Source organism: Protomyces lactucae-debilis (assembly GCF_002105105.1).
Source record: "Protomyces lactucae-debilis strain 12-1054 chromosome Unknown BCR37scaffold_7, whole genome shotgun sequence".
Classification (NCBI taxonomy): Eukaryota; Fungi; Ascomycota; class Taphrinomycetes; order Taphrinales; family Protomycetaceae; genus Protomyces; species Protomyces lactucae-debilis.
In genome coordinates, this window is record NW_024467999.1 from 12,117 (window position 1) to 39,918 (window position 27,802).

A 27,802-nucleotide genomic window follows, 5' to 3' on the forward strand; every position below is an offset into this window, starting at 1 on the left:
TGCTCAATCACGAAAATGGCAAGCGCGTCAAGGTGTACGAGTCGCCTGTGCCTGCGGTCGCTGCAGACGTTGAGGCTCTGCCTGGCCCGCCGCTGGACAATGCAAGCGCATCATGTCCAGTCGAATTGATCGAGCTGGCAGACACTGAGCAAGATGTGAAGCAAGAGCGCGACATGTCAAAGTCTGAGACACAAGAGGCGGCCGCAGTCGACATCACGAGCAAAGACCCTATACAGAGCATCTCAGTTGAGTCAAAACCACCAGTTGAGAAGCCTGTGAAGCGTCCACGCAAAAACACAAGCACCAAGCAGACAACAACATTGCGACGATCTGCGCGAGTCAGGGGCAAAACTTCATGAATAATAAATGCATTATGCAAGTACATGGATGCCGCTATATTGGTCAGTCTAGAGGTGATTGCATCGGCGACGCCAAATCCGTCGAGCTGCGCGGCACAAAGTCTTCAACCTTGAGCGGCCGCACTCCTTGCAAGCCATGCGCACGCAGTTGGTCAATGTCGATGGCAGTACGGCCATTCTCCTTCGCTGCTGCTGAGACGCCATTCTTGCGGATGAACTCGCGCACAGGACGCATAGAGGCCGCCCGACAGAGCTCTTTGATGGCCGACCCAGACATACCGGCTGTGGCCAAGACAACGCGGTCCATGGCAAAGTCGTCTTCAAGTTTGGATTCTCTTAGCACGAGCTCAAGTATCTTTCTCCTCTGTGATGCGTCTGGTAGTTGTACATGGAAACGCTTCGGCATGCGGCGCAGAATAGCAGAATCAATGTCGTTTGGTCGGTTTGTCGCGCCAAGCACGATAATGCGTGTATCTGATTCAGTCGCCATGCCGTCCCACAAGCTCATAAACTCTGCCTTGATCATCGCCATCGCTTCGTGGTCGTTCTTTTCTCGTTCTCTTAGGAATGCATCGATCTCATCAATGAAGATGATGCTCGGCTGCAGCTTGCGTGCAAGGGAGAAGAGCGCATTGACGAGTTTGTTGGACTCGCCGAACCATTTATCGGTCAGGGTCGATATTTGCATGTTGATGAAGGTCGCTCCTGATGAAGACGCCAATGCCTTGGCCAGCATTGTCTTGCCACAACCCGGTGGACCCCAGAGCAAGACGCCTTTGGGCGCACCGAGCAGGGCCGATGAGGAGGCAAAGAGTTCCGGGTAGGTGAGAGGCAAGATGACACTCTCTTTCAAGTCATCCACGATATCATCCAGTCCGCCAATGTCGTCAAAGTTGATTTTGATGTCGCTCGCAAAGACCACCTCGCTTGCTATGCTCTGTTCGTACTCAGACAGATCCTTGAGCTTGTCGCTGTCTGTTGTTTCGTGCAGCCTACGCACTGCTTCTTTGCGCTTTGCATGGTCAGTCTTCTTCTTGGAGGCCTGTGGATCCAGGGCCGACAGGACATAGAAGAGGGCTGCGTAGGTGGTGGTTGCGGCAAAGAGGATGCGGACCACATCGCCGCGGGTTATCTCCATGTCGGCGAAGAACCTGGCGAGCCTGGACATGGCCATGGAGGCTGTAGCTTATCTGACTAGTACTAATGACTGTAGTATCCCTCCTGCTCCTTGGTCTCTGTCGCTCTCACGTGTCCTCAACTCCGCAACGACAACGAAGCAGAGCAACCAGCGTCATCAGCACATCACTCACTCTCTACCTCGCAGCGCACACGGAACAGCAAGCAGGGACACTCTAGTAGACGGCGCACATCACAGTCTACCAGTGCACCGCGGCATCATGGCCACTGCTGCTCCATTCGACGCAAAGGCGCTCTATGAATACCGCTCTGAGCACGCAGATGACCTCAGCTTCGGCCCTGAGCAGATCATCCATGTCACAGAAGTCGAAGATGATGAATGGCTCAGTGGATGGTATGAAGGGCCAAAAGGGAGGTGTCAGGGCATGTTTCCAAAGAATTACGTCGAGGTCCTCCCAGCTGTCCCAGTCCCGCCAAGACCCCAGGCGCGGCCCAGTCATTCCAGGTCAAAGTCTATCGTTGAGGAAAAGCCAGAAGATGTATCAGAGCGGACGGCAGTCGTTCCACCAACTCAGCCAATTGAGCCTGTGGCCAAGAGTAAGAACATTGACTCGCCAGTCCTGACTGACCAAAGCAGAAGCAGTAGTAACAGCCGAGTCGGAAGCAAGGACTGAGCAAGAGCGAATACAGCCTACTGCAAAGGTGAGCACAATGAACGAGACTGAGGACGAAGGGCATGCAGCACCCGCTACAGCGAAGCCAATAGAGGCATCATCCAAGAGGCCGCTCATCGACACTCAAACACAAGCGCCCATGACTGAAGCAACACAAGTGCAGAGTCCCCGGTCAAGCGCAGCTGAGGCTGAAGATTCTTCAAGAGGTCCAGAGCAATCATTGGCATCGCCCGATCAGTCAAAGCCTAAGCCTGCCAAGCCCAACGCGTTCCGTGATCGCATTGCGGCCTTCAACAAGGCAGAATCGGCGCCAATCGTACCACGCGCAATGGCAAAGCCTGTACTTGCAAAGAAGCCCTTCATTGCGCCGCCGCCCTCAAAGGATTCGTATGTGCCACATATTGCTTCAAAGACCAGGGCAGCTAGCACCACTGAATCCAGTCCCGTGGATGTGCCATCAAGGCCAATGGATGTGCCTGACGCAAGTAGCATCACTTCACCAGTAGAAGGCGCTCCCAAGATCGGATCTCTGAAGGATAGGATTGCTGCACTTCAAGCTGAAAGAGAACAACTCGCTGTCAAAAAAGCTTCAAGCAAGCCTGCAGGAGATGCAGCGATTGAGGAAACAGCCAAAGCTCAGGATGAGATCGAGGAGGAGGAAGAGGCGGATCGCGCTGCTAGCCTACCTGTCCTGCAACCACTGACACGCACCTCAACTAGCCGCAGCATCGAAAGTGTACACTCGGAAGTACGTCCGCTGAGCCGACAGCCATCAGCCCGTGCAGGGTCATTCACTGCTGCGTCTATCACTGGTCAAGACGAAGAAGTCACCACAACGCAAGAGCAGCCCAAGGAAGGCGATGAGCTTCACGACGCAAAGGACTCTAGCCAGCTTGCAGACGCAGATGAGCAGGAACTTGACGAGGAAGAACAGCGCAAGCAACGACTTCGAGAGCGAATGGCACGCATGAGTGGTATGGGTATGGGCATGCATATGGCCCTTGGTCTTCCAGCAGTTCAACAAAAATCTCGCACTGCTAGACCCGAAGATGAGCAGCAGACCTCTGCAGAAGCAGCACCAAAGGCATCAGTCCCAGTGATCCCTATGCCTGGCCTCCCTTCAGCTCCACCAGCAGTGTTGGCTGAAGGAACCGCAAAAGACGACTTGGGCCACACACAAGCAATCAAGACGGATGCTGTGCCGGAGAATGAAGAAGTCGACGACTCTGAAGACGAGCAATCCGAACCCTTGCAGTCTTCTAGGCGTCCATCGCTTGAGCCCAGTACGCCGCTCGTTCTTGAAACAGGCTCGCCGTCCTTGCGTTCACCAATGAGTCCAGGTGGCAAGTCAAGAATGTCATACTTTGGTCCAGTCTCCTTAAGTGGTCCAAAGCCCACATCCCCAGGTCCTATGGCTCGAGCTTCTGCTCCACCTGTTCCGCAAAGTGCTCGCCCTCCAGCGCCGGCACCACCAATTCCAGCGTCGGCTATACCTCCATCCGCACGGGAAGCGAAGCTCTCTGATTCGACAGTGCTAGTGGATAGTGAACGAGAAGGCTATGAGGCAGATGCAGACGACGACACAGACACCACGTCGACTCATGACCAGCAGCGTATGCCCAATTGGCCGAGTACTGAGACTCCATTGCCACAAGCATCGCACCAGAGTGTTTTGCCACGCGGACTGCCACCTGTACCAGTCGTTCCACAGGGTGTGCCGCCTGTCCCAGAGATGCCAGCTGCTTCACGTAGTCTTCCACCACCTATGACAGCTGCTCCGGCACCACCTGTTTCACGGGCGCCACCCCCTCTGCCAGACGCTGCACCACCAACTTCCGTCATTTCTGTGCAAGAATCAGACTACCAGGCCCGAGATTCACATGAAGATCAATCCAGTGCAGATGACGGTGAAGCTCAGTTGCCAGAGATGCCATCGCATGCACGGCGGCTGTCGACCATGCGAGGCCATGAAGACGCCAAACACAGGCAATCAATAGATGCGACAAGGAGTCTACCGCGACAATCTGTGGAGACACGGCGAGACAGTTTCGGCGACTACTTGTCTAAGGACGTTTCTTTTGGCAGTGCCGCGGATTGGGCAAAGGGTTTTCCTGCGCTGCTCTCTCAGCGCCAGGATTTGGTTTGCGACGTCAAGGAACATACAGACGCTGAGCACAGTACAACTACAAGAGACGCCTGCATCTTGTTTCAAGATCACAGCCAGCTTATTGTTTCGGTCGTGTCGGATTCCAACAGTGGAGAAGTACTGCAATTTGACCAAGTTCACCGACCGCCTCCTGCATTGGCCTCTCGGGAAAAGCTTGAGGCTGAACATGAACGATATGGCAATACACTTCTTGACAAGGCGAAGCGACTCAACAACACTGTTGTAGCAAATGGCGACGCTTTGACTTTTGTGTCCAGCATTGTAAAGAGCCTGCCTGGAGCTATACCTCCGATTGGCGCGCGCACGTTTGGCGCTCCCGTCTACTTGAATCTTGCGAATGCCTCTGTCACAGTGCAAGACGAGATTAGGCCGGGCGATATTATTGCTTTCCGCAACGCAAAGTTCACTGGTCACAAGGGTGCTATGAAGAGCAAGTACAGCTTGGATGTTGGCAAGCCAGATCATTGTGCCATTGTGATTGACTGGGATGGAACGAAGAAAAAGGTCAGGGTGTATGAGCAAGGGCGAGAGGGCAAAAAGGTGAGCGAGGCATCGTACAAGCTCAAGGATCTGCGCTCCGGTGAAGTCAAGGTCTTCCGCGCCGTCTCTTGGCAGTATTGTGGTTGGTAGTATAGCTCTTGAGAAGTTGCGTTTGTAGTAAGGCGAGTCCAATGCAAGCTTAATAACGTAAGAATGTATTCAATCATGATGTGCTCGAGGCATTGCTTGCGCGAGCGCGACAATATCTTGCTTATCAGAAAGGTCGCATGCCGGTCGGTCGCCCAGGATTCGCTCGAGAGCGTATCACCGACGCAGGCGTATCAGGAGGCATGTATGATCGAGTCTTTGAAGCACGCGCTCGCGGGCTCGGCTGCATGAACGCTTGTGGATACTGGTTGCCATACATGGCAGCTGTGCGACTGTTGAGGGATGCTGAATTTGCCGTCACGAGCGGTCGGCCAATGCCATGGTAAGGTGGATCCGCTACTTGTCAGCGAGTGCTTGTTCTTTGATACATACATCTCTCTTGCCACGAATGACGACGGTCCGCAATGACTCCCAGACTAGGGTCTTTGACACCTGCTTGGATCATTGGCTGCCCCTTGCGTTTGATTTTGTCATATGCCATCTGTAATTTATCATGCTGCTGACGCTTTTCCTGCAATTGCATGCCAAGTTCAGATGCTTTTGTCTTGTACATCTGTCGCTCCTGAGCAAGCTCACCTAGCTGAGACTTGAGGTGTTCAATCTCGCGCTTCGAATCCTTGACTTGCATCTTTAGTGTCTGGTCCACGAGGGATGTGTTTTTGCGCAGCTTGTCGAGCTCATAGTTCTTGAGCTGCCTTCTGGTCAGTAGAAGGTCATCGCGCGAGTATGGCGTACAGCTCTTGCGATGCCTGGTAGGTCCAGAAGTCAATGGCACGCCTGCAGACGTCAACGATGATGTCTGGCGCCAGGCCAGACAAGACGCTCGACTTGTAGTCCCTTTCGTCAGCATTTCTTTGCACAATGAGCTGTATACTCGGTGGGGTCCAAGTTGGCCAAGACGACATCATCAGGCCTCAACAGGGGTTCCTGGCATGAGGGGCATTTGCGCTCAGCTGTGAAGAGATTATTGGCGCTGAGAGGTCAGCGATGCGCAGTCTTTGTAGTCAAGCTACCAGTCTGAGCAGAATAGATGCGAGCAGGTAGTCACGACTGCCTGCGTGGCCAGGTGCCTGTGGCATTCGTAAATGTTGCAGCGAAGCGTTATGTCGTTCATGTGGTCAGAGCATAGTGGTTCAGCTGAAGCGCAGATGGTGGAGTCTAGGAGTCGATCGCAGTCCAGCAATCTCAGTGTAGAGCAGTGCCTATACCCAGTCCAGAGACTTTGTGTAGCAGATGGATGAATGTGGTAGAGTTGATCAAGCTGAGTCTCCCCGCTGACGTACACCACACACTACAACACCTCACAGAGATGCATTTGTCCTCTGCCCTTCTGCTCTGCGCTGGCGCTCATGCAGTCTTCCTTCAGCAAAGACCCTTTGACGCTCGTCAACCCCCTACGCAACTTCAGCTCGATGCGCTGGCTGAATTGCAAGGCGAGATCCGCATGATCAAGTTTTCTGAGGATGGTGAGGCGCGTGCAATGCTGGAGACGGACAAAGAGGCTCTGCGCCGGGCCGGTATCCGCTTCATGGATGTGACAGACTACAAAGGACTTGGAGAGCAGAACGCAGTCATGCTGGCGACGCAAAAGCACAAGCTGCCAGACTTTCCCAAGAAGCTTGCTGAGAGCACGCATGTCAGGTCGCTCATTCCCGAACTGTCGCAGAAGCAGATGAGGACAAACCTAGAGCGCTTCTCGGGCTTTCACTCGCGCTACTACAAGTCAAAGTATGGCGCTGCTAGCGGCGAGTACCTGTTCAATCTGGTTCAAAATATGACGAGCAGCCACCCAGGCATCAAGGTTTCACAATTTGAGCATCCCTGGGGTCAACACTCGGTGATTGCTACGCTCAAGGGTGAAACTGATCAGGTCGTTGTGGTGGGTGCTCATCAAGATTCTGCAAACCTGTTCCTGCCTAGCTTTATGCCAGCTCCTGGTGCAGATGACGATGGCAGTGGCACTGTGACCATTCTGGAAGTCTTGCGCGTTCTGTCAGATTCTGGCTTCAAGCCTAAAAATACACTCGTCTTTGCTTGGTTCTCCGCAGAGGAAGGTGGCTTGCTCGGTAGTCAGGCGTACTTTGCGCATTGCGAGAAGACTGGCGTCAATGTGATTGCTATGCTGCAGCAAGACATGACTGGCTTCACCAAGAAGACGATTGACGCTGGCCTGCCAGAGAGTGTCGGTGTAATCGTTGATTTTGTCGACCCTGATTTGACCAACTTCATCAAGCTACTTGTGGATGATTACTGCGACATCCCCTATGTGGAGACAAAGTGCGGGTATGCATGCAGCGATCATGCATCTGCCACCAAGGCTGGCTATCGCAGTGCCTTTGTGATCGAGGCTGCCTTTTCAGAGTCCAACAACTACATCCACACGCAGCAGGATGTGATTAGCAATCTGGACTTTGCTCATATGCGCCAGCATGCAATCTTGACGCTTGGCTTTGCAGTAGAGGCGGCAGCTATCTGAGCACAGTACTAGACTGTTCCCTTCCGTACATCGAGCTGAGCTGAATCATCGTACCCGTAGCAATGCAGCTGCTGCACTGGAGTCCTCTTCAGATGGCCGAGGATCTTGCGACTTTTTGGTTGCATCTGTACGACCCACAACAAACAAAGTCACACAAAGGCAAATGATGGATACGCCGACGTCAAGCAGACCAGGCTCACCACTGCGCCCGTCAGAAGACGATGGCCGGCTGCCTAGCTACCTTCCGCACGTTGATCTCCTACCGCAAACGCCACGACGCGGCTTTCAAATGCGCGACCGGTCACCGACACCATCGTACCGGACACTGCCGCTCGAGACGGAGCATTCACCAACACGGACACCCCTGGCAGGCGCGCGCGTTTCAAGACCGCGGACGCTTGCTGATCTGGCTACACCAATACTGGTGCCGTCTCCGGTTGGTGACCGAGCGCGATCGCCTAGTCCGTCGCGACTTATGGGGGCTAGAGCCCAGCCTGCAGTGCCTTTGAATCGTTCAACTTCTCCGGATGTATCTATACGGATGCCCTTGCCAGTAGCTTTGGCTGATGATGAAAAGACAAACTTGACGAGCCAATCCGTTGTTTCTTTAGCGTCTGAAGACACAACTGCGCTAGAAGATGAGAAACTGCTTGACGATGCCGACTCTGGATACAATGTTGTACCAACGCAGCCTCTGAAGCGTAGAAGGGCGCAAGTCAAGACGACTGAAGTGCTGACATTAACGGAAGGTAATCTCGTGACTGAGCGACCTGTTCCACAAAAACTCTTCAAACTGCTTGCAAGGCGCGATAGGCAAGAGTTTACGCATGTGCGGTACACGGCATGTACATGCGACCCAGACGACTTCATGAAGGATGGCTATACGCTGCGTCAACAACTCTTTGGCCGTGAAACAGAGTTATTCATTACCATTACCATCTACAACGAAGCTGCCGACTTATTTGCTCGTACTCTGCATGGCATCTTCAAGAACATTGCGCATTTGTGTTCACGTACAAAGTCAAGGACATGGGGAACGCTTGGCTGGCAAAAAGTCGTCTTGGTCATCGTAGCGGATGGTCGAACGCAGATCCATCCGCGAGTACTGGATGTGCTGGCGGCCATTGGTGTCTATCAAGAAGGACTTGCACAGCAGCAGGTGGGTGAGAAGTTGACCACGGCGCACATCTATGAATACACGTCGCAATTCTCTATGGATGCCAACATGCACTTCAAGGGAACAGAAAAGGGTATACCGCCTGTACAGATCCTCTTTTGTTTGGTACGGGCTCTTGTTGAGTGTGCTATGCTAATCATCAGAAAGAAAAGAATGCCAAGAAGCTCAACAGTCATCGATGGTTCTTCAATGCGTTTGGTCCTGTTGTTAATCCGAATGTGTGCATGCTGCTGGATGCAGGGACCCGGCCTGGCTCCGACTCCATCTACCACTTGTGGAAGGCCTTTGACTTGGACAGTAATGTTGCCGGTGCAGCAGGTGAGATCAAAATTGATGGTGGCAAGCACTGGACGCAGCTCCTCAATCCGCTCGTGGCGGCACAAAACTTTGAGTACAAGATATCCAACATCTTGGACAAGCCGCTCGAAAGTGTCTTTGGGTATGTGTCTGTGCTGCCTGGCGCCTTTTCAGCGTACCGGTACTGTGCCCTCAAGAGTGATGACGAGGGCAGAGGTCCGCTTGACTCTTACTTTAAAGGAGAGGTGGTGGACACGAGCGCTGGTATTTTCGAGCAAAACAAGTTCTTGGCAGAGGATCGGCTGTTGTGCTGGGAACTCGTTGCAAAGCGCGATGCGAAATGGATTCTTAAGTATGTGTCAAAGTCATTTGCTGAGACGGACTGTCCTGACAATGTCGCTGAGCTCATGGGTCAGCGTCGTCGATGGTTGAATGGTGCTACATTTGCAGCGACCTACTCGATGGTTCACTTTCGACAAATTTGGGCGACGTCGCACTCCAAGACACGCAAGTTCTTCTTCCACTTGGAGTTCATTTACCAAGCGTTTTGTCTGCTCTTTACATTCTTTTCCTTGGGCAACTTTTACCTGACCTTTTTCTTCATTTGTCAGTCTGCAGCAACGCTGAGTCCAGTACTCAATGGACTCTTTGTGCTCTTCCGATACCTGGTCATTCTGGTGACTGCTGGGCAGTTCATTTTGGCCTTGGGCAATCGGCCAAAGGGGGCTAAGACGTTGTTCATGGTGTCTCTCATCATCTACAGTGTGATTATGATGTACACACTTGTGATGGCGACGTATCTGGGTGTTCACAGCATTCAAGTGAGCATGCAACAAGGACACACCATTTTGACGGACCAGAAATTTGCGACGGTGGTCTTGTCTGCGTTGGCTACAACGGGTATTTACTTTGTGGCGAGCTTCTTGTACCTCGAGCCGTGGCACTGCTTTACGAGCTTTGGGCAGTACCTTGTACTGTTGCCCTTCTTCTCGTGCACCTTGAGTATTTTTGCATACTCAAACTTGCACGATGTGTCATGGGGAACAAAGACGACTGATACATTACCGAAGTTGATGCAGACTGCGGTGGTGACGGGTGATCAAGTGGTGATGCAGGTGCTCTCGATGCCGGATGTCGAGGGCAGCTATGAAGATGCACTTGCCAACCTACGACTGAGGAAGCCGGTGGAGGAAGGAGCACAAGACACGACGGCGGTACGGGATGACTACTTCAAGGAGATACGAACACGCGTGCTACTGGTATGGATGGCGGCCAACTGTGTATTGGCGATGTCTGTGTCAGAGTACTATGCTGTTCCTACGAGCAAGAACCTGTACCTTGCGTTTGTGATGTACGCGGTGGTGATATTGACGGCGTTTCGGTTTGCAGGTTCTTTGGTGTACCTGGTGCTCAAGGTGGTGGCACTGACTGGGAGTACGCGGAGTGCTGGTGAGCGTGTGGGTCAGTGGTGGAGGGATGCTTTGGGTGTGCTGCTGTTTTGGCGGAAGGTGCCATTGGGCAGTAGCAGTAGCAGCAGTAGCTAGTCTATCTATTTACTGTCACTACTGTAGTATACTAATATCTAGTGTAGTGTATAGCAGCAGCAGCAGCAACAGCAGTCACTGATCTACATTCTTCACTTTCCCCTTCACTTTCATCTCGTTGCACTGTACAACCCCAGCTGGCCAATCACATCGCTGCATTTGGGGCGGGTGATTTCCCAGAGTGGCAGCCACCCGCGGAATGTAAACAAAGCAGGGAGAATGAGTCAAAATGAGTGCGAATGACTCGGAATGAGTCAGAATGACAAGGAACAGACTGAGAATGCATTGACTGATGCTGCCTCCTATATAATGCCCCCTCACCCTCCCTCCCCTCCCCCCCAATCCATCCACCAACACCACCACCACGCTCTCTAGCTACCCACACTCTCTTTGTACAACCATGCAGTTCCTCACCACACTCGCTACCCTCGTCGCTGCTGCCAGCGCATACCAAGTGCTCACTCCTGCACTCAACTCGACTGTTGCAAAGGGATCCACCATCGACGTCAGGTACTCCTCAGTCGTCTCAGATGCAGACTTCTTCTCCGTCTACCTCACCAACTTCCAGACCTCACACTGGCCTCCTACCGTGCTCTCCCTTGCACAGAACGTCAGGCGTGACGCTGGTGTCGTCTCTGTCCGCATCCCTTGCGACTTGACTTCAGACTATGGCTGGACACTCAACTTCGTCAACGGAACAAACACCTACGTGATTTACGCACAGTCCCCCGTCTTCACATTGACTGGTGAGTGCAAGGACCCTCTCCCAGCCCCAGCACCCGTCTTCACCAACACATCCGGCATCGCATCTACCACCACTGTCATCACAACCGTGGTCTTCCCCCAGCCTCTGCTCTGGTTTGTCCAACCCTCAGCTGTTGCCGCTGTCGCCGCTGCTCAGTGCCCAGCACCCGTCACAGTCACTGTTCAAGTCCCCGCTGCCGCCTGCACACCTGGCGCTGCCGTTGTTCCTGCACCTGCTGCTGCCCCTGTCGCTGGTGTGCCCGCTGCCGTTGTTGTTGCTAGGCCAGCAGCTGTATCTGGTGCTGCTGGTGCCGCTGTCGTTGCTGTTGCCTCAGGTGCCGGTGCTGCTGCCGCTCGTGCCTCTGGCTCGGCTGCTGCCCTCCCCATCTACACTCTGCCTGCGTCAAAGAACGGTGCTTCAGCTGCTGCTGTCGGTGCTGGTGCCGGTGTGGTGGCTCTTGCTGCGCTTCTGCTCTAAGCAAGCGAGTGTCTTTGTATTCCATAAGACCTTGTATATGCAAAAATTGTTGTTGAATTGGTTGTGCCTTGGCATCTGAAGTAAGATCCCTCTGGTTGTGTCTTTGTGTACTTTGCGACATTGACACGCGCAACGACACTCCACATAAGACAAACCCGATGAATCGCATCTTTGGCACACGGAATAAAGCTGCGACGCCATCACTGGCAGATGCCATTACAGCCACAGATGCACGCGCCGGTGCCATACAAGTCAAGATTGCGAAATGCGACGTTGAACTCGCTGCACACCAGCAAAAGATTAGTCGCCTTCGTGGTGCTGCGCAAGAGGCTGCCAAACGGCGCGCCTTGGGTGTATTACGACAAAAGAAGCAGTATGAACAACAACTCGATCAACTCATGCAGCAATCCTTCAATATGGAGCAAGCCAATTTAACGACGGAGAATATGCGGAATACAATGACGACCGTGACTGCCATGACTGCAGCGAATAAAACGCTCAAGAAGGAGTATGGCAAGATCAATATTGACAAGATTGAACGGTTACAGGATGAGATGGCGGATTTGATCGAGAGTGCGAATGAGTTGAGTGCCGTGATGGGGAGAAATGTGTATGATGTGGGTGAGGAGATTGATGAGGCGGATTTGGAGGCAGAGTTGGAGGCACTCGCAGAGGAAGGCTTTGGTGCCATGGAGCAAGAACCTGGCCAGGGTCTATCGTACTTGACGAGCAACGTTGATGAAGCGCCGCCGACCTTTGTGGATGAGACGCCAGAGGAAGCTCAAAAGGCAGCAGCGACATAGGCCATGAACAGAGTAGAGTAAAACATGCACTTTTCTGCCTAATCTATGGACGAAGGGAATAATACCTGCTCGCAGAGCGACGTACCTAGATACGGGCGTACTGGGCAGAACGCTTAATCTGCTGAACGGCTTCAGCCATCATTTCATCCACAATCTGAGCAGCTGGCTTGACGTCGTTGACGGCAGCAGCCACGGCACCCATGAGGAAAGGTCGTGCATCGAGCTCAGTCTCCTCGTCAAGGGTACCGTCCTTCTCGCGCTTCTCCAAGTCAAAGATGGCAGGAATCACACCTTGGCCGGTGAGACGTTTGATCTCGTCAGGCTTGGCCTCCCACTCAGCAATAAACTTGCTGTTCCTCACACGCATAGGACGGCCTGTGAAGATGATGGTACGCAGGGTGTCGGTGTAGCCGGCAGTAGTAACGGCTTCCTGGTGAGCCTTGGATGCACCGGCTTCCTTAGCAGCAACGAATCGTGTACCGACCCAAACGGCCTCTGCGCCAAAGGCAAGGGCAGCAGCAAGAGACTTGCCGTTGTAGATACCACCAGCAGCAATGACATGAACCTTGTCACCAGTAAGAGGGGACTTTGCCTTGTTGCAGAGTTCAACGACCTCTGGGATGAGGATGGAAGTGGGGACATCACCAGTGTGACCACCACCTTCGCCACCCTGAGCGCAAATGATGTCGACACCTGCAGCGAGTGCCTTGGAAACGTGCTTGGGGTGTCCAATCATGTTCTGTTGTTAGCCGTAATCATAAAAGAATAGGAGTAAGCTTACCATGACCGGAATACCGGCCTTGTGGAGCTTGTCAACGACTTCCTTGGGAGGAACACCGACGGCGGCAACAAAGAGCTTGCAGCCGGATGCGATAATGACATCGACGAGCTGGGGGAGAGATCCCTTGGTGTAGTCGTAGTTGGTCTTGCGCGCACCAGCACCGACCTGTGGAAGGAGGAGGTCGACACCGAAGGGTGCACTCTTGTCATTGAGGGCAGCCTTGAGGTCTGCGATTTGCTCACGCAGGAACTCGGGTGTGTAGCCGACACCGCCAATGACACCGAGACCACCGGCGTTGGTGACTGCAGCAGCGAGTTCCGGGCCAGCAGCCTGGTTCATGCCGGCAAGCAGGATCTGTCGTTAGCATGATAAATACTGATATATGGGATGATTGATACGGGGTGCTTGATGCCGAATAGCTTTGTGATGGGTGTAGTGATGGACATGTCTGCTGTGTGTGTATGATGGATGTGTTGGTTTGGTAAGTAGACGACGGGAGGGGTCTTTTCTATACAAATTTCCCCACACTTCCTCGCTGTATTCCGGGGCCCAGCAGCAGCGTAAATTGCAGTGTAGCTGACTGTGTATCCGGTGTGTCTTCTTGGGGTTAGGGCAATCACGGAGAGCAGCAGGCCCCGATGCCGAACATATACACTGCACTTACACCTATACTTGTAACTATACTTGTATGATACTGTAAAGAGCCAGCAGCCTACCACACATTGTTCTCCCCCCAGTCAAACGACACCATGTCCTGCGGCCCAGCAGCCAGCAGTCCGCTCGCATCCAGTGTTGTCAGATAGTCCAAGTCCAGTGAAAAACTCTGGTCATACCGCTGCTGTCCCATGGAAGATGCCTGTGAATCAGGACTCTGTGCAGTCTTGGCATCCACAGGCGGCGGGACGCCCGTATGTGGCGGTGCTATATCCTTCAGGTGCACCCCTTGCAAACTGCGAACAAGCGCAGCACACTTCTCAGCAGCAGAATTCTTTTGTAGCGAGTCAAAAATACCAAGGCACGTCTCAATGTCCTGGGTGATACGCTCGCGTCGAGGCTGGTCATCTTGGAGTAGCTTTTGCCCAACCACCAAGATTGTAGCGGCGCTCATCAAGCATGGAATCAGCTGCCACAGCGGGAAATCCCATTGAAGTGTGCGCTGAGACTCGACATGATCCAGCAACCGGATGGTCTGCTGTGCCTCATCCAAACAGATATCCTGCTCTTTGCGATTCGCTCGAACAACACGCGGATCCTTTGTATGCCGCATAATGGCTAGTGTGATGTGCGGCCGATAAATGAGCTGCCGCAAGTGGCGAAACTTGAGACTCAAAAAGTTGCGCTGCCGTCGTAGTGCTGTCATTGTCTCATAGCTCGACGGTCGCTCAAAGTCAAGTTCACGAGAGAGTGATCGCTTCCACTCCAATAGACGCTGGTCAATGCTCGAAATCACACGCATCGTGTGTTCCCACGTCATGGACGGCTTATTCAAAAAGAAGAGCTCCCGTTGCGCAATGCCAATGATTCTCGAGAATTTGATGAGATGCGTCAGGTACGGCGCATAGGCATCCTTCTCGTGCACTTTATCGTCAATCGTACCGTCCTCTCGGAAACGCCAATCAGACACTTCACTCGGAAACTTGACGAGAAAGTCTTCATCACGCATGTTGGGTTGTCTTCCAAGTTGCAGTGCAATCAAGTGTTCGAGAATGTATGCCGAGTACCATAGTCTTCGATTGCGTTCCACTTCCACAGGTGTTGTTGCTGACGTCTCTGTATCTGTCACCAAACCAAGATTCTGGCAAGATCGAATTACCAGACCAAGCACGTTCCACGCTCTCGCCGGCTTGTTGATGATGAGTAGATAGAAGCATGCGAGCAAATGGCATTGAATGAGCTCAATGGTTGAGTTTTTGAAGACATCAAAAAAGAGCTGTCTTCCCCGAGCAAAGTACAAGCAATGGTCTTCATACGGCCAGTTGCACCAATAGGCTCCAAGAGCAAGCACGAAATTAAGCATCGACAGTGTTGTACGATCCAGGTCAGACCATTGAATCTCACCTTTGTGAACCTTGTCAAATATCTCTCTGACCTTGCGCTCCCATAAGAAGGGAACGGCAATGTGGAGTGTAGAAAAGTAGGCATCGAGCAGCTTGTCGCCCTCTTCCCTCGTAGGATACCGAAAAAGATCCTCCACCGAGCTAAAGTTTGGCTTGACGATATCGCCTTCATCCAAAAAGAAGGCAATGTTCGGATTTGGGCCTGACGTAGCTTGACTGTCCTTAATGGACTGGTTATTGACAAACTTGACAAAGGCTAGATCCGATGAACGATCAAGCACGCCTGAAGGTCGTATCTGTAGAGGCGGCAGATCAAGCCCGCCATTTGCAATGGTTGCCGGTACAGAGTCTGAGACTGGTAAAGGCACAGGACAAGACGCACTCAACGCGGGTAGTCGACCCGCATCTTGTGTCTTGATGGTCAATCGTACATTTTCCAACTGTCGCGCCAAGTCTTGCGCTTCTGCCGCAGTGTCAGCATCTAGCTGCGGCTCAATCTTGCGTAGAAAGAGCTGCATCTCGTTCACCTTCTCCCTCATATCACTCAGATCATCCGTACTGATGCTCAATCCACCTGACGCAAAAGGCGCCGAGGTCCCCGCACTCTCACCGTCGCTTTCAGACTTGACACGCTTGCCACGGTACGTATCGCTATAGTTGCATTCAAAGCCATAGCCCGCACAATTCTTGCAAATTGGACGTTCCCCGGAGCATTTGCGCTTGAGTGTTCGACACTTCTTGCATGCCTGACTCGTTCGTTGTCGCTCGGTGTACTTTCTGCGGTGTTGCGAGGGTGTTGTGGCAGCAGCTGGTGCGGGTGATGGCACTTGTGCAGGAGAGTCTGCCTCTGAGGGCATCGTCAAGTAGAGGCCAGCAAGGAGTCAAGGCACACGGTTGTGATTGAATAAGGTTTTGTGGAAGCTACGAGCAAGTTGTCGCTTGTCGTTGTATCGAGCAAGAAGACGCCAAAAAGCAACCCAAACGCAGAGTACCATGGGCTCATGAGAATAGCTCAGAAGTTGCGTGCCAGGTCATCGACAAAGCGGCCAAGCTTCATCATGCTAGAGCCAACCACTTCCTTGTACTGCTCGACATCCATGTTTTGCAGCTTCCCAATGTATGCACGCGCAGTCTGCTCCAGCTCGCTCGCATCATCGCCGCCCACATCCTCCTCTTCGGGACGGCCAAAGTATTGGTTCGACGAAATACTCTGCGCGCCTGTAAAGCCACCAAGTCGCTCCCGTGCCTCGTTCTGTTGTGCAGCATCATAGTTGTTGCGGCCAAAGAACTGGTCAGATGAGATACTCTTTTGTCCTGCATACTTGTCGCGCGCCTCTGTCGTCTCCTCAACAGGCGCACTGCTTGAACCGAAGCCGCCCGTCTTCCTCTTTGGTGCAGCGGCCGTTGCCTTCTTGACAGCAGTCTGCCCGAATCCCAACCGCGCAAAGCCTTCCTGAATAGGTGGTGTGGCCGCGTCTTTGCGCGCCTCTGCTGCCTTTCCAGGTCGAGTATCCTTGTTGACATTGGGTGAAGAGGGAGCAGCTGGTTTGGGGCTTGCAATAGCAGGTGCAGCCACTGGTGCAACAGGCTCCTCGATAGCCAGCTCGGCCTCTTCTCGTGCAAGTCGCTCCTGCTCATCAAAGTCAATATCGACATTCACCTTTTTGGCACCAAGCTTCGAGGACTTCTTTGCGCCAGTCAATCCTGTGCGCCGAGTACCTCCGGCTGAAGCACTTGTCGTTTTACGCAAGTTGGAGCTCGTCGTCTTGACGGCAGCCTTTGGCTCAGCGGAAGAAGGTGTGATAGGTCTACTTCCCAAAACTGGCGGGGTTGCTGTCCGTGACGGGGGAGGTGTCGGCTTGACAATGGAAGGCTTGTCCCAGGAAGAGAAGAAGTCGCCGTCCGCTTCTTTTTCGGCCGTCCCCTCCTCCACGTCCTCGTCAAAGTCAAAGTCCGGGTGCTGCTTGGCATCCAGCTCTGCCCGCTTCTTGATCTCTGCTTTATATTGTGTGGCCTGCTTGCTAGAGTACTTGATTTTCGCGTCCTTTGTGCTCAAGAGGGAAGAACCGCCATGCTTCTTGAAGTAGTCTGCACAGGCAGCATTACCACCAACCCGCATCAGACGTAGCTGGTCCCAGGTCCATGTGTCAAGCACCGTGGATCGGACAAAGGAGAGATGCACGCCCATATTGCGGTGTACCTATTGTCAGAATGCAAGTCGCCATTTGCAGACACATACAGAGCTGCAGTCAAGACATAGCAGAACACCATACGGTACGCTGGACCATGTCGGGTTCTTGGCCCCACAGTCAAAGCACGTCTTATTCTTAAGCCTGGTGCATATTAGCGGTTGTTGCAACAGAGAGATGTACAAACCTCATCTTTGTGAAGAAGGCCTGAGCCTCGCTCTTGTCTGCTGCATTGGCACTCATCCCGGGCTGCGTCTATGCGGTTGCCTGCGTGTGCCTGTGTGCGCTGTGTGTTGGACGTGTTCGATTGTCGTCGGCCTTTTTGTCGCTGCGTTGAGCCAAACCACGACCACCACAACCTGAAGGCTGAAGCGCTCTCACACAAATCATGCTCAAGTACTACAGTGCTCGCTCACTCTCCCGGGCAAGCTCTAAGCTCCTGCTAAGAAGGCCCATTAATGCTACACAACATCGACTTGCTTCAACTACTGCTGAGCAGCCATCCTCGGTCGATGCTCCTGGTGCACCTCAAGCTGTACAACGCACAGCGATGCAGAAGGTGGGCCGAGCTACAGCAACTGGTGGCTATGCTGTCGTCGTTGCTGGCGGTATAGCTCTCGTTGTCATTGTCTTTTGGGCACTTGGCTCGAATCTATTCTTCGAGACTCGCTATCTCAATGAAGCAGTCGATCTCGTCAAGGCGCACCCAGAGGTCAAGCGGCTCATTGGCCATGATCTCAATGCCTACGGGGAGCGATCACGAAATGGTCGACGCGGAGGACCGGTGCCAAGTCAACGCTCAGCGGATGGCCATGTTTGTATGTGCTGAAATCTCCTATTGTTCATACTGACAGCAGACATGATCTTCCATCTAGAATCGCATGGCACAGGGCGCTATGGAACCTGCCGAGTGGATGTCAAAGAACTCCCTGATGGCGCCTATGAGATTCGCCAACTCTACTGTGATGTTCCAGGAGAGTCGCGCATTTGGATCAAGCAAGAAAAAGCTCTCGTCAAGGCAAAGAGACGTTTATTCTCCTTCTAAAGCTCTTCTATCTTGACCTCTTCGGTGTCAGGCGCAACCGGCTGTGGCTCTACCAAGCGCTGATCAGCACTGCGTACTTCCGCCGCCACTGACACTGTCCACCCAGCGCGCTCGGCATCCGGCTCTTCTCCCTCGGGAATGGTCGATTCATCAACGTCTTCCCCAGCAAGCATCCTCAAAATGACGCCTGCTCCCACCTTGTCCATAACTTGTCCTGAGCAGAGCGATGATGTGGTGCATGAAGGACAGCCTTTGCTGCACTTGCACCGTGTGACTCGGTCAATTGCTTGCTTCAGCAGTACGTGGATAAATTCGAAGGCTTTCAAGGACAGCCCGCTGCCTGACGCGCCCCCTTTGGCATCATACAAAGTCAGCCGAGCAGGCCTTTTGCGGTTAGATTCCTTGGGCAGATGCTCCTTCTCAGCCACTTTGCATTCAGTTCTCACTTCACCTTCGCTGCTCATGACAAAATTTGGAAGTAAGGAGAGCAAGGCGTGCTCAGCAGCGTGGATGCTCGCGGCGCAATTGATGAACTTGCGAGATAGCAACTCTAGTGCCGTCTTTGGAATATCAATCCACATTCCTTTCGTGTGGATAATGATGGGTGGGTTGTCGACGTCAACTGCATCGATGATATTATTGTGCTTGTCAATTTTGAAGAAGCCATATACAATTCTCGTGATGCGAATGCCGCCATAGAACGCCTTTGACGGTGACTGCGGTATCACGCGAGTGATTTCCGTTTCAATCGGGTCCGTATCTGTGAAGTCTCGTTGCCGGGTGGTCCATTCAATATTGGCTGCGAGGATAACCTTGGCGTAGAGCTTCTCTGGATTGAGCTCGCGAACAAGGTAGGTGTTACCTTGATGCATAAAAATGGCACCCTCATAGACCGTAAAGTTGGCGCGTGAAGGTTCCAGCTCTTCCAGCACAACATTGCGACCGCCAGTGATGTCGATAATGGCGTAGTGCCCATCCTCTGTGTCTCTGATTCCTACCATACGAGAGGGCTTGGGCAAGAAACGCGGGTGACAGTGATAAAAGCCATTGTCGTCCTTGACGAGCCTTTCTTTGGCCACTTCAGCAAGGGTCTTGCCAAAGTAGGCTTCATCTTCCTTCAAATTGAGTGGCATCTCTGCTGCAGCGCATTGAAGATGACCTTCCAGCACAAGGGTGTTGGTGAGATCTACTTGCAGCTCAGTATTGGGCATGGTGAAGATTTCGCTTGGATTCGACATGTAGTGCTGGTCCATTGGAAACGGATCTGCAATGTACATTGCCAAAGAGTCCTTATTACGGCGTCCTGCGCGTCCAGACTGCTGACGCAACGCAGAGATCGAGTAGGGAAAACCAATCATGAGCACAGCATCCAAGCTACCAATATCAACGCCCAATTCGAGAGCATTTGTGGCGATGATGCCAAGCAAATTTCCCCTGAACATTTCGTGTTCAATCTTTCTGCGATCTTGTGCTGTGTATCCTCCTCGATAACTCATGACACGATCCATGAGATCTTGTCTGTCCATCGCTTGCAAGTCTTGGCGTACTTGCTTGACAAATACTTCGCAAGCTTTACGGACTTTGCAGAATGCGATGGTTCGAACGTTGCGTAACATAAGAAAGATGAGAATCTTGGACGCTTCGCGGACAGCAGAGACTCGACCGGAGCTTGGATCAAGCGCGTCTACATACGGTGGATTCCAACAGACAAACTCCTTGCGACCATTGGGACTGCCGTCCTGATCAGTCAATGCGACATCCTTGACACCAAAGATGGTCTTCATGTGTTCTTCCGGATTTGCCATGGTGGCACTACAGGAGATGAATTGCAGTCTGCGATTGCCAACGGTAGCACAGATGCGACGCAGGCGTCTCATGATGAATGCGACATGACTGCCGAATAGACCGTTATAAACGTGGAGCTCGTCCACGACCACATATTTCAGGTTTTTAAGAAATGTGCGCCAGGCATCTTCTTGTGGCAGGATGGTCAAGTGAAGCATGTCTGGATTGGTAAAGATAATGGAAGCGTTCTCCCGTATCCGCTGTCTCTCAGTCATGGGTGTATCTCCATCAAATGTCTCGACCACTACCCCCTGCAGATCATCCATATATGTAATCAGTTCAACCAAGGACCGTTTCTGATCTTGTGCAAGAGCTTTGGTGGGAAAGATATACATGGCTCGTGTTTCGCGCTTCTTTTGCAACGCATGCAAGACTGGTGCCTGGTAGATGAGCGACTTGCCAGAGGAGGTCGACGTGGAAACAATGACGTGCCGTCCATCCCAAAGATTATTTATAGCTTCCGCCTGATGCGAGTAGAACTGCTGGATATTCTTCGTGGAATACAACGCATTGACCAGTTGCTGGGATAAGCTTCGATTGAGTGTTCCGTATTGAGGCTGATTTTCTGGAAGGGTTCTGTGCCCATCAGGCACCACCTGACCTTGATACTCGGTATCCAGCATGAGATCATCCAAGAGATCTGAGATGAGTGGACGCGATTCGCCGTCATCCAACTGCACTTGTCGTGTCACAATTTCAGCAGGCTTGGGGGGCTCAGGCATGATGGGTAGATGAGCCTCATACATGGACTCGAGCTGCATGACCGGATCAATCTCATCTTGGGCGCATTTATGTAGAAATTGGTTGACTGCTTTTTTGAACTTGGCGTTGCGCTTGTCAATCAGCTTGGTCATGGCTGCGGGGGTGAATGTTGGTAGTTTGAGCTCCGGCCGCAGACGTCTCCCAAAGCCTCCTTCCTTTTCGCGATTGATTTTACGCTTGAGCTCACCATCGGTATATTCAAACAGCAGAACGACATTCAGACCGTGCTGCACAGACTTGTCCTTGAACAAGTCGTCGTGTGCTTTTGTGGACCACTTTTCCCCAGACTCGAGCACATGCACAGCTAGCGAGTCTTCGTCAATGTATTCAAAGCTGATGGAATTTGGCAGTAAGCACTTGACCCGGGCCACATCTTCGTGTGTCAATGGCTTGCGAGTCAAATTCTCAACACTACTCTTGATAGTGTCAAACGTGGTGGCGAGGTGCTTTCGAGCACAACAGAATGTATAGACTGTATTGAGTGCCTGATGAAGCTTACCCAATGTTTTGAATGTATCAGGTATCTCCATCTCGGGTAGATCTGTTTCGGCACTCGCAGCACTTGCATTGCTGGTTGCACGACTCAATCCAGGAACGTCATGCGCCGAGGAAGCGGTTCGACCGCGACCACGACCGCGGCCCCGAGCACGCTTTAACCCACGGCCTCGTGAGTTATCTGTTTGTTCAGAAACGACCGTCTCTGCTGCAGCAAGCCGCTCGGCAAGGGTACGCAAATTGGGCGCAGCGTCAGCTTGCGTCTGCGGTGGCGACTCCTCTGCATGGGCACGTTTGGACATTTTAGGAGCAGTGCAGGCTGCCAGAGACGGATTTCAGCGTATAATTAGCTATAATTAGCTGATCAATGGAGCATAAAAACAGACAAGGGCAAAGTCAGCTAAGTGGACTAGTCGTTCTCTGGTTGCTGTCATCTGGTGCGCCACAGTTGACGTTCAAAAATGTTTCCCGTCGCGACATGAAATCGCAAAGAGCAGAGAAGGACAAGCAGCAACAAGCGCGACCTTCGCCATCATCTCATGGCAGGCAGGAAGAAGAGGCCTCGTGACTGTCCCTTATGCAGCACGGCTCTTACGCGGTTCTTCGTCAGTATGGAGGAAACGATCCGCATGTGTCCCTCTCGCACATGCCCCTTCCCCTTTGAGGAACCGACCAAAGCGCTGGCTCAATTGATTACACCCATTGACTTCTCCATGGACAAGGTAGATTTGGGTCCTCGCCACTTGTCGGATCAGGGCATCTCAGATAACATCACAATACTGCCTGAAGGAAAACGAGGACGACACTTGGCTTCGACACCACAAGACCTACTTCTGCACCTACCTCCGTTGCGCAAGAAGCGTCGAACTGCCATTCGCCCACCCAAAGGGATGCTTTGTACGGTGGATAATGTCAGGGCTACTTGTCCGACTGTACGAGCCCCGGAAAACTACACGCTGGCCATTCAATTGCCGCCTGCATGAACATTCACGACCAATGCATGCTCGCGCGATTCATCATTCTTATCTCTTTCAGCAAACTCATGGCGACTGCGAGCATACCTAGATAGTCATTCATCGTCTATTTGATACTAAATTTGAGCATACACCCAGACAGAATAGTTGACTTATGCCTTGCTACGCTTGAGGAACTCCGACAACAGCGACTTGGTGGAGGCATCATGCGCATCTCCGGCCTTCTTCTCCTCAATCTCCGACAAAATCTTCTTTGCGAGTGATTTACCAAGTTCAACGCCCCACTGATCAAAGGAGTTGATGTTCCAGATAGCACCTTCAGTGAACGTAAGGTGCTCGTAGTATACGACCAGCGCACCCAATGCAGCAGGTGTAATCTTTTGTGCAAGGATCGAGGTGGTGGGACGGTTACCTAAAAAGGTCTTGTGTGGCACCAAGTCAGCTTTAGCTCCCTCAGCAGCCACCTCATCCGGTGTCTTTCCCAACATCAAGGCTTCACTCTGTGCCAAAAAGTTGGAAGCCAGCATTTTTTGGTGGAGGTTACCGGAGATGGGGTTGTGAGACTCAGCAGCCATGATGAAGTCTGCTGGAATGAGCTTTGTGCCTTGATGGATGAGCTGGAAGAAGGAGTGTTGACTGTTGGTGCCTGGTTCACCAAAGAGGATAGGACCGGACGTGTACTTGACGTGCTCACCGGTGCGTGTGATGGCCTTACCGTTGGATTCCATGGACATTTGCTGGAGGTATGCTGGGAAGCGGTGCATGTACTGGTCGTATGGAGCAACCAAGTGCGTCTGGGATCCCCAAAAGTTGCTGTACCAGACAGAGAGCAGACCACCGAGCATGGGGATGTTCTCTTCAATGGGCGCCGTCTTGAAGTGCTTGTCCATGCCGTGTGCACCAGACAAGAAGGCATGGAAGTTGTCGTAGCCAATGACGAGTGCTACAGACAAACCAATGGCCGACCATACAGAGTAACGTCCACCCACCCAGTCGGAAAAGCCAAACATGTTTTTCGCATCAATGCCAAACTTGGTGACTTCCTCCTCGTTGGTGGAGAGTGCAACAAAGTGCTTTGCAATGTGCTCCTCCTCCTTGGCCGTGTCGAGGAACCACTTCTTGGCGGTTGCGGCGTTCGTGCACGTTTCTGCCGTAGTGAAAGTCTTGGAGGCCACCAAGAACAAGGTTGTCTCTGGGTCTGAGGCGAGCAGGGCTTCAGCCATGTGTGTGCCGTCAATGTTGGAAACAAAGTGAGCCGCCAGATCGCGCTTTGCATAGTGCTTGAGCGCCTCGGTCACCATGACTGGGCCGAGGTCGGAGCCGCCGATACCAATGTTGACGATTGTCCTGATTTCCTTGCCAGAGTAGCCCTTCCACTCACCGGAACGCACAGACTCGGAGAACTCCTTCATGTGGTCGAGCACTTCCTTGACGCCAGGCATGACATCCTTGCCGTCCACCATGAAGGGCTCGTCACCTACATTTCGCAGGGCAACATGACCGACTGCGCGGTCTTCAGTGAAGTTGATGTGCTCACCCTGGAACATCTGATCCCGGAGCTCCTCGACGCCTGCTTCCTTTGCGAGGGCGACGAGGAGTTTGAAGCCTTCATCGTCAATGATGTTTTTGGAAAAGTCAAAGAGAATGGAGCCTTCGTTCTCGAGGCCCTTAAACTCGCGCGAGAGCTTGGTGAAGCGTTCTGTGGTAGAGATTAGCACTTGAAGCGAAATTGAGGGTTGAGTTTGACGTGCCTGGGTCATTCTTGAAGAGGTCTCGGACGAGGAGGGTCTTGCCTGTTGCCTCGTAGTACTTTTGGAGGTTTGTCCATGCCTGTAGCTCTGATGCCTGTGAGAAGCCGACCATGATCTGTGTGTGGTTGGTGAGTGGTGCGGTTGGTGAGATGACGAATGCGAGTGCGAGCGGGAGTTTGTGGGATGGATGCTACATCGGAGGAGAAGTGAGAGGTGGTGTGTCAGGGTAGGTTCTTTCTTTCCTCAGTAGTCAATGGCCGAGGGTTGCTTCTTATCATGGCTGTCAAGTATGATCGTAGCTGTGACTGCTTTTTGTCTATGTCTCGAGGTAGATGGTCTTAATGCCAATTCAATGGCCTTAATGGTCTTGCTGGTATCGCTGAGTCTGATGCCTCCTCTGCACTGCTTCATGCTCTCTATACCCTTACCTCTACTAAACTGCTGCCCAGTCCATTTCCCGGCTGATCTTCTCGTGTTGATTTCTGTTGATTTCTGTCGCGTCTCGCTTGACCCCTGGCATGCACCATCATCAACCAAGCAGCAGCAGCAGCAGCAGAAGCAGAAGCAGAGGCAGCAGCAGCAGTCGGGCATGGACAAGCAGCAGAATATATCGTATATCCTCCTTATTACAGCATCTTACACACTACACACTCTATCCATCGCTCGCATCCTCCCTCCCCATCCACCGCACAGACCACGGCTCATCCTTTAAGAGATCATCACCGCAAGGACCGCCGACCAGCAGGGGGCCGACACGCACGCTCATCTGCACCTACAAAAGAGTTTGAAAAGACTCATCCTCCGCCTGCTTCCTGCTTCCTGCACAAAGACAAAGCAATACACCTGTGCAAGTCGACAGAGCACATGTACTGAGGCCACCCTGAAGCGCACTCAGGAGTCACAGCCGGCCCTATTTTTTGCTGCAACAAAGGCACACAGGACAGCCTGTACGTGTCTCCTCCTTCTGCCAAGACGGCCAAGCTGACACTTCATCTGTAGGGGCACCCTCCTCAAAAGCCAAAAGGACGCTTCCCATCCCTTCTTAACGACCGGACCCATCCCAAGCGACTCTGACCGGCGCGTCTGCATAATCCCCCTCCAACTGCGACGCACCAGGCCTCCATCCTCTCTGTTGGAAGGCGCACCCAACCTACACGCTCTCTCTGTCTCTCTGAACACTTGCCAGTGCAGCAACGCTCTCTTGTTTTGCTCTTTCTTTTCCCTCTAGGCAACAGACACCCCCTTTGGATATTCTGTCCTCCTCAGTAGCTCAAATGCGATACGCACCAGCTGCTACATTGCTCCTCTTGCTCTGCGAGAGGGCCCTTGCATCACCCACTGCGCATCATCAAAGGAAGGCCGCGCTGTTGCACAAGAGGCAACAAGCGATACAACAAATCAACAATGCCACGCAGTCTCAGCAACAAATACCAGACAACGTGATTCAGCAGGCCATGGAAGGAGCTCAGCAGGCTCTCCTCCCACAAAGTAGTAGCCCTCTTGCAGCGACAGTCGTGACAGAAGCGATACAGCCACAAACCACAGGAATTGGCAGCGTCCCTATTGTGCAGACACTGGATGTCGGTACAGCCACAACGACTGCTGCAGGAATGGGTAATGCGCCAAGTATGCTGCCTGTATCGGCCTTTACACCACAACTCAGCAGTACATCGCAGCAACAAGTCTTTACATTGTTGGAGCCGGTACCAACTAACGCGCCACCAGCGTTTGTCATGGATCCAACGACTACACCGTTGCCTGTAACGACAGCTGCATCGTCTGAAGCAAGCATCTGGACCGTTATTGCTTCTTCTTCCTCACAAGAACAAGTCTTCACACTCCTGCAACCAGTCTCCAGCATTGCACAACCGGCGCCTGCTAACACAGATGCGTTCTTAAGCACGCAGGCCGCAAGCAATATGGCGCCGTCAACTACAGTCTTGTTGACAGGGCCTACCCCTTCAGCGTCCTTTCAGCCAATGCCATTGCTCTCCTTCCCTACACTTGCAGCGAGTAGCTCTAGCGCGGCATCTGTCGTGGTTTCCCTGGTGTCTTCAAGCAGCGGTAATGAACAAGTGGCTGGATCTTCTAGCAGTCAAGGCGCATCTACCTCGTCTCCGGGATCAAGCAGTCAGTCTTCATCTGCTGAACTCCAGAGTCAGACACCTGCTTCCACTTCGCAAGACATCCTGACTTCTTCAGATGCCTCCGCACCACAGCCAACGGTCTTCCAGCCTGTCCTCGCCGAGCAGCCCTCGACAACAACAATTAGCAAGCGGGATCTTAGCTCTGTTGGCGACATGGACGGCGGTGCTGAGTTGGTCACCGTGCCTGCTGCTGACATCGGCCTGTCGCGACGATCCACGCAGACAACTCCATCAGGAACGAAGGTGACGCCACCTGTGTCTGAGCACTCAAACAGCGCATCCTCGCACGGACTGCCTATCCCAACGAACCTTTCAGCGACGCCAGTGAAGAACTCCAAGCTGCCGCATGAGTCGGGACAATCGAGCGTTTCGTCGAAACACAGCCATTCGACAAGCAAGTTGCCTGAAACTACGCCTGGTCTAACCAGTATGCCTCAGCTCGCCACTGTGGGATGGTCGCGCACTTCATTAGCAACGCCAAGCGAGACACCCCCAAGCAACGGACCACTGAAATTGAACAGCGACACTAAGTTGCCTGTTTCTCTGGCACCCGTGTCGTCGCATGCCACAAAGCACGCGACCACCACACCAGTTGCTATACCTTTACCAAATTCTCTATCACGGTCTGGGGCTCATCAAAAACCAAGCGACTCGGCATCCACAAAAACGGGTCCGACGGTGCCAACGCCTGTGCCTGCTCGACTTCCTGCAGGCACGAAGCTTGGTTCCTCCACGCTTCTTCCACCAGCTAGTTCGCCAATCACTTCATCGTCCCAGACCAAGACGTCAGAGACGCCAAAATTGGGGTCGCCCCTGCCGACCCAGTCAAAGACGACCCATTCACAGGCCAAGCCAAGTGGGACGCCAACCACCCAGCATGCGTCTCCCGAGGTATCATCATCGAAAGGGCTAGAGCCGGAGCCTCTCGATGTACCTTTGTCGACGCCAACACCACATTCGAAAGTGCCTTTTATCTCATTCTTCGCACCTGGATCATCATCAACATTGCCAGGGACGCCCGTCCCATCACTCAACCCAGTGTCTAAACACTCGACGAGCAACACAGCCACAACAGGTTCAAGTGGTCAAGCGCAATCTAGCAGCTTACCAGCCTCATCAACGCCGCTGCCTGCCGTTCCTCAATGGCTTCCAGTAACGCTTGTTCAACAAGCTGAAGCTGTCGTCCAATCGAGCGCGAGCGTTTATGGTCAAGGTCAAATTGCAAGGCCAAGCAGCAAGCCAGCTGCACCAC

The 27,802-nt window shown here is 52.8% G+C and overlaps 15 protein-coding genes across 15 annotated transcripts; 8 read left to right on the top strand and 7 right to left on the bottom strand.

Moving 5' to 3' along the window:
* Window positions 1-402: 402 nt before the first annotated feature.
* On the bottom strand, window positions 403-1,497 carry BCR37DRAFT_345997 (40 kDa putative membrane-spanning ATPase; the record flags this gene model as incomplete). Its single annotated transcript, XM_040867655.1, has 1 exon — window positions 403-1,497. One exon carries the CDS (start codon window positions 1,495-1,497, stop codon window positions 403-405), a length of 1,095 nt encoding a protein of 364 aa, XP_040725904.1.
* Window positions 1,498-1,615: 118 nt separating this feature from the next.
* On the top strand, window positions 1,616-5,025 carry BCR37DRAFT_378578 (uncharacterized protein). The gene is made up of 2 exons (XM_040869068.1): window positions 1,616-2,093; window positions 2,134-5,025. The coding sequence occupies exons 1-2, from the start codon at window positions 1,757-1,759 to the stop codon at window positions 4,965-4,967; spliced, it is 3,171 nt and encodes a 1,056-aa protein (XP_040725905.1). The 5' UTR covers window positions 1,616-1,756; the 3' UTR covers window positions 4,968-5,025.
* Window positions 5,026-5,221: 196 nt separating this feature from the next.
* BCR37DRAFT_378579 (uncharacterized protein) lies at window positions 5,222-6,098 on the bottom strand. Its single transcript, XM_040869069.1, has one exon. It carries the CDS (start codon window positions 5,833-5,835, stop codon window positions 5,329-5,331), a length of 507 nt encoding a protein of 168 aa, XP_040725906.1. The 5' UTR covers window positions 5,836-6,098; the 3' UTR covers window positions 5,222-5,328.
* A 367-nt stretch (window positions 6,099-6,465) lies between these two features.
* BCR37DRAFT_402345 (uncharacterized protein) lies at window positions 6,466-7,461 on the top strand (the record flags this gene model as incomplete). Its single annotated transcript, XM_040871905.1, has 1 exon — window positions 6,466-7,461. The coding sequence occupies one exon, from the start codon at window positions 6,466-6,468 to the stop codon at window positions 7,459-7,461; it is 996 nt and encodes a 331-aa protein (XP_040725907.1).
* Window positions 7,462-8,002: 541 nt separating this feature from the next.
* On the top strand, window positions 8,003-10,479 carry BCR37DRAFT_346147 (glycosyltransferase family 2 protein; the record flags this gene model as incomplete). The annotated part of the gene is made up of 2 exons (XM_040867667.1): window positions 8,003-8,743; window positions 8,782-10,479. 2 exons carry the CDS (start codon window positions 8,003-8,005, stop codon window positions 10,477-10,479), a joined length of 2,439 nt encoding a protein of 812 aa, XP_040725908.1.
* A 266-nt stretch (window positions 10,480-10,745) lies between these two features.
* BCR37DRAFT_272795 (uncharacterized protein) lies at window positions 10,746-12,145 on the top strand. Its single transcript, XM_040866777.1, has one exon. It carries the CDS (start codon window positions 10,880-10,882, stop codon window positions 11,699-11,701), a length of 822 nt encoding a protein of 273 aa, XP_040725909.1. The 5' UTR covers window positions 10,746-10,879; the 3' UTR covers window positions 11,702-12,145.
* BCR37DRAFT_331841 (Snf7 family) lies at window positions 11,860-12,378 on the top strand (the record flags this gene model as incomplete). The annotated part of the gene is made up of 1 exon (XM_040867040.1): window positions 11,860-12,378. A coding segment is annotated over one exon (519 nt), but the record flags the coding sequence as incomplete, so codon positions are not given.
* A 168-nt stretch (window positions 12,379-12,546) lies between these two features.
* On the bottom strand, window positions 12,547-13,864 carry BCR37DRAFT_272972 (2-nitropropane dioxygenase). Its single transcript, XM_040866780.1, has 3 exons — window positions 13,684-13,864; window positions 13,286-13,639; window positions 12,547-13,243 (listed from the first exon to the last, which is right to left on the bottom strand). Exons 1-3 carry the CDS (start codon window positions 13,729-13,731, stop codon window positions 12,590-12,592), a joined length of 1,056 nt encoding a protein of 351 aa, XP_040725911.1. The 5' UTR covers window positions 13,732-13,864; the 3' UTR covers window positions 12,547-12,589.
* On the bottom strand, window positions 13,620-16,299 carry BCR37DRAFT_272797 (fungal-specific transcription factor domain-containing protein). Its single transcript, XM_040866778.1, has one exon. The coding sequence runs from the start codon at window positions 16,197-16,199 to the stop codon at window positions 13,998-14,000; it is 2,202 nt and encodes a 733-aa protein (XP_040725912.1). The 5' UTR covers window positions 16,200-16,299; the 3' UTR covers window positions 13,620-13,997.
* Window positions 16,300-17,332: 1,033 nt separating this feature from the next.
* BCR37DRAFT_331474 (uncharacterized protein) lies at window positions 17,333-17,668 on the bottom strand (the record flags this gene model as incomplete). Its single annotated transcript, XM_040867023.1, has 2 exons — window positions 17,333-17,542; window positions 17,582-17,668. Coding segments are annotated over 2 exons (297 nt in total), but the record flags the coding sequence as incomplete, so codon positions are not given.
* A 251-nt stretch (window positions 17,669-17,919) lies between these two features.
* BCR37DRAFT_397895 (uncharacterized protein) lies at window positions 17,920-18,394 on the top strand (the record flags this gene model as incomplete). Its single annotated transcript, XM_040871746.1, has 2 exons — window positions 17,920-18,345; window positions 18,386-18,394. 2 exons carry the CDS (start codon window positions 17,920-17,922, stop codon window positions 18,392-18,394), a joined length of 435 nt encoding a protein of 144 aa, XP_040725914.1.
* A 167-nt stretch (window positions 18,395-18,561) lies between these two features.
* BCR37DRAFT_378583 (P-loop containing nucleoside triphosphate hydrolase protein) lies at window positions 18,562-22,121 on the bottom strand. Its single transcript, XM_040869070.1, has one exon. The coding sequence runs from the start codon at window positions 21,978-21,980 to the stop codon at window positions 18,573-18,575; it is 3,408 nt and encodes a 1,135-aa protein (XP_040725915.1). The 5' UTR covers window positions 21,981-22,121; the 3' UTR covers window positions 18,562-18,572.
* Window positions 22,122-22,211: 90 nt separating this feature from the next.
* Window positions 22,212-22,661, top strand: BCR37DRAFT_397897 (uncharacterized protein; the record flags this gene model as incomplete). Its single annotated transcript, XM_040871747.1, has 1 exon — window positions 22,212-22,661. Exon 1 carries the CDS (start codon window positions 22,218-22,220, stop codon window positions 22,659-22,661), a length of 444 nt encoding a protein of 147 aa, XP_040725916.1. The 5' UTR covers window positions 22,212-22,217.
* A 73-nt stretch (window positions 22,662-22,734) lies between these two features.
* On the bottom strand, window positions 22,735-24,831 carry BCR37DRAFT_378586 (Phosphoglucose isomerase). The gene has a single exon (XM_040869071.1). The coding sequence runs from the start codon at window positions 24,410-24,412 to the stop codon at window positions 22,805-22,807; it is 1,608 nt and encodes a 535-aa protein (XP_040725917.1). The 5' UTR covers window positions 24,413-24,831; the 3' UTR covers window positions 22,735-22,804.
* BCR37DRAFT_272804 (uncharacterized protein) lies at window positions 24,535-25,422 on the top strand. The gene is made up of 2 exons (XM_040866779.1): window positions 24,535-25,350; window positions 25,403-25,422. The coding sequence occupies exon 1, from the start codon at window positions 24,657-24,659 to the stop codon at window positions 25,113-25,115; it is 459 nt and encodes a 152-aa protein (XP_040725918.1). The 5' UTR covers window positions 24,535-24,656; the 3' UTR covers window positions 25,116-25,350; window positions 25,403-25,422.
* Window positions 25,423-27,802: the final 2,380 nt, after the last annotated feature.

What these genes read in the sequence shown, in the direction of transcription:
- BCR37DRAFT_272804 (XM_040866779.1), top strand. Translation starts at nt 24,657, where the DNA reads ATGGCCGAGGGTTGCTTCTTATCATGGCTGTCAAGTATGATCGTAGCT.
- BCR37DRAFT_272972 (XM_040866780.1), bottom strand. Translation starts at nt 13,731, where the DNA reads ATGTCCATCACTACACCCATCACAAAGCTATTCGGCATCAAGCACCCC. An exon ending in TATTCGGCATCAAGCACCCC is followed by an intron (nt 13,640 to 13,683) that starts GTATCAATCATC and finishes TGCTAACGACAG; the next exon opens with ATCCTGCTTGCCGGCATGAA. An exon ending in AGGCCGGTATTCCGGTCATG is followed by an intron (nt 13,244 to 13,285) that starts GTAAGCTTACTC and finishes GGCTAACAACAG; the next exon opens with AACATGATTGGACACCCCAA.
- BCR37DRAFT_378579 (XM_040869069.1), bottom strand. Translation starts at nt 5,835, where the DNA reads ATGCTGACGAAAGGGACTACAAGTCGAGCGTCTTGTCTGGCCTGGCGC.
- BCR37DRAFT_272797 (XM_040866778.1), bottom strand. Translation starts at nt 16,199, where the DNA reads ATGCCCTCAGAGGCAGACTCTCCTGCACAAGTGCCATCACCCGCACCA.
- BCR37DRAFT_378583 (XM_040869070.1), bottom strand. Translation starts at nt 21,980, where the DNA reads ATGTCCAAACGTGCCCATGCAGAGGAGTCGCCACCGCAGACGCAAGCT.
- BCR37DRAFT_272795 (XM_040866777.1), top strand. Translation starts at nt 10,880, where the DNA reads ATGCAGTTCCTCACCACACTCGCTACCCTCGTCGCTGCTGCCAGCGCA.
- BCR37DRAFT_378578 (XM_040869068.1), top strand. Translation starts at nt 1,757, where the DNA reads ATGGCCACTGCTGCTCCATTCGACGCAAAGGCGCTCTATGAATACCGC. An exon ending in AATTGAGCCTGTGGCCAAGA is followed by an intron (nt 2,094 to 2,133) that starts GTAAGAACATTG and finishes TGACCAAAGCAG; the next exon opens with AAGCAGTAGTAACAGCCGAG.
- BCR37DRAFT_378586 (XM_040869071.1), bottom strand. Translation starts at nt 24,412, where the DNA reads ATGACCCAGGCACGTCAAACTCAACCCTCAATTTCGCTTCAAGTGCTA.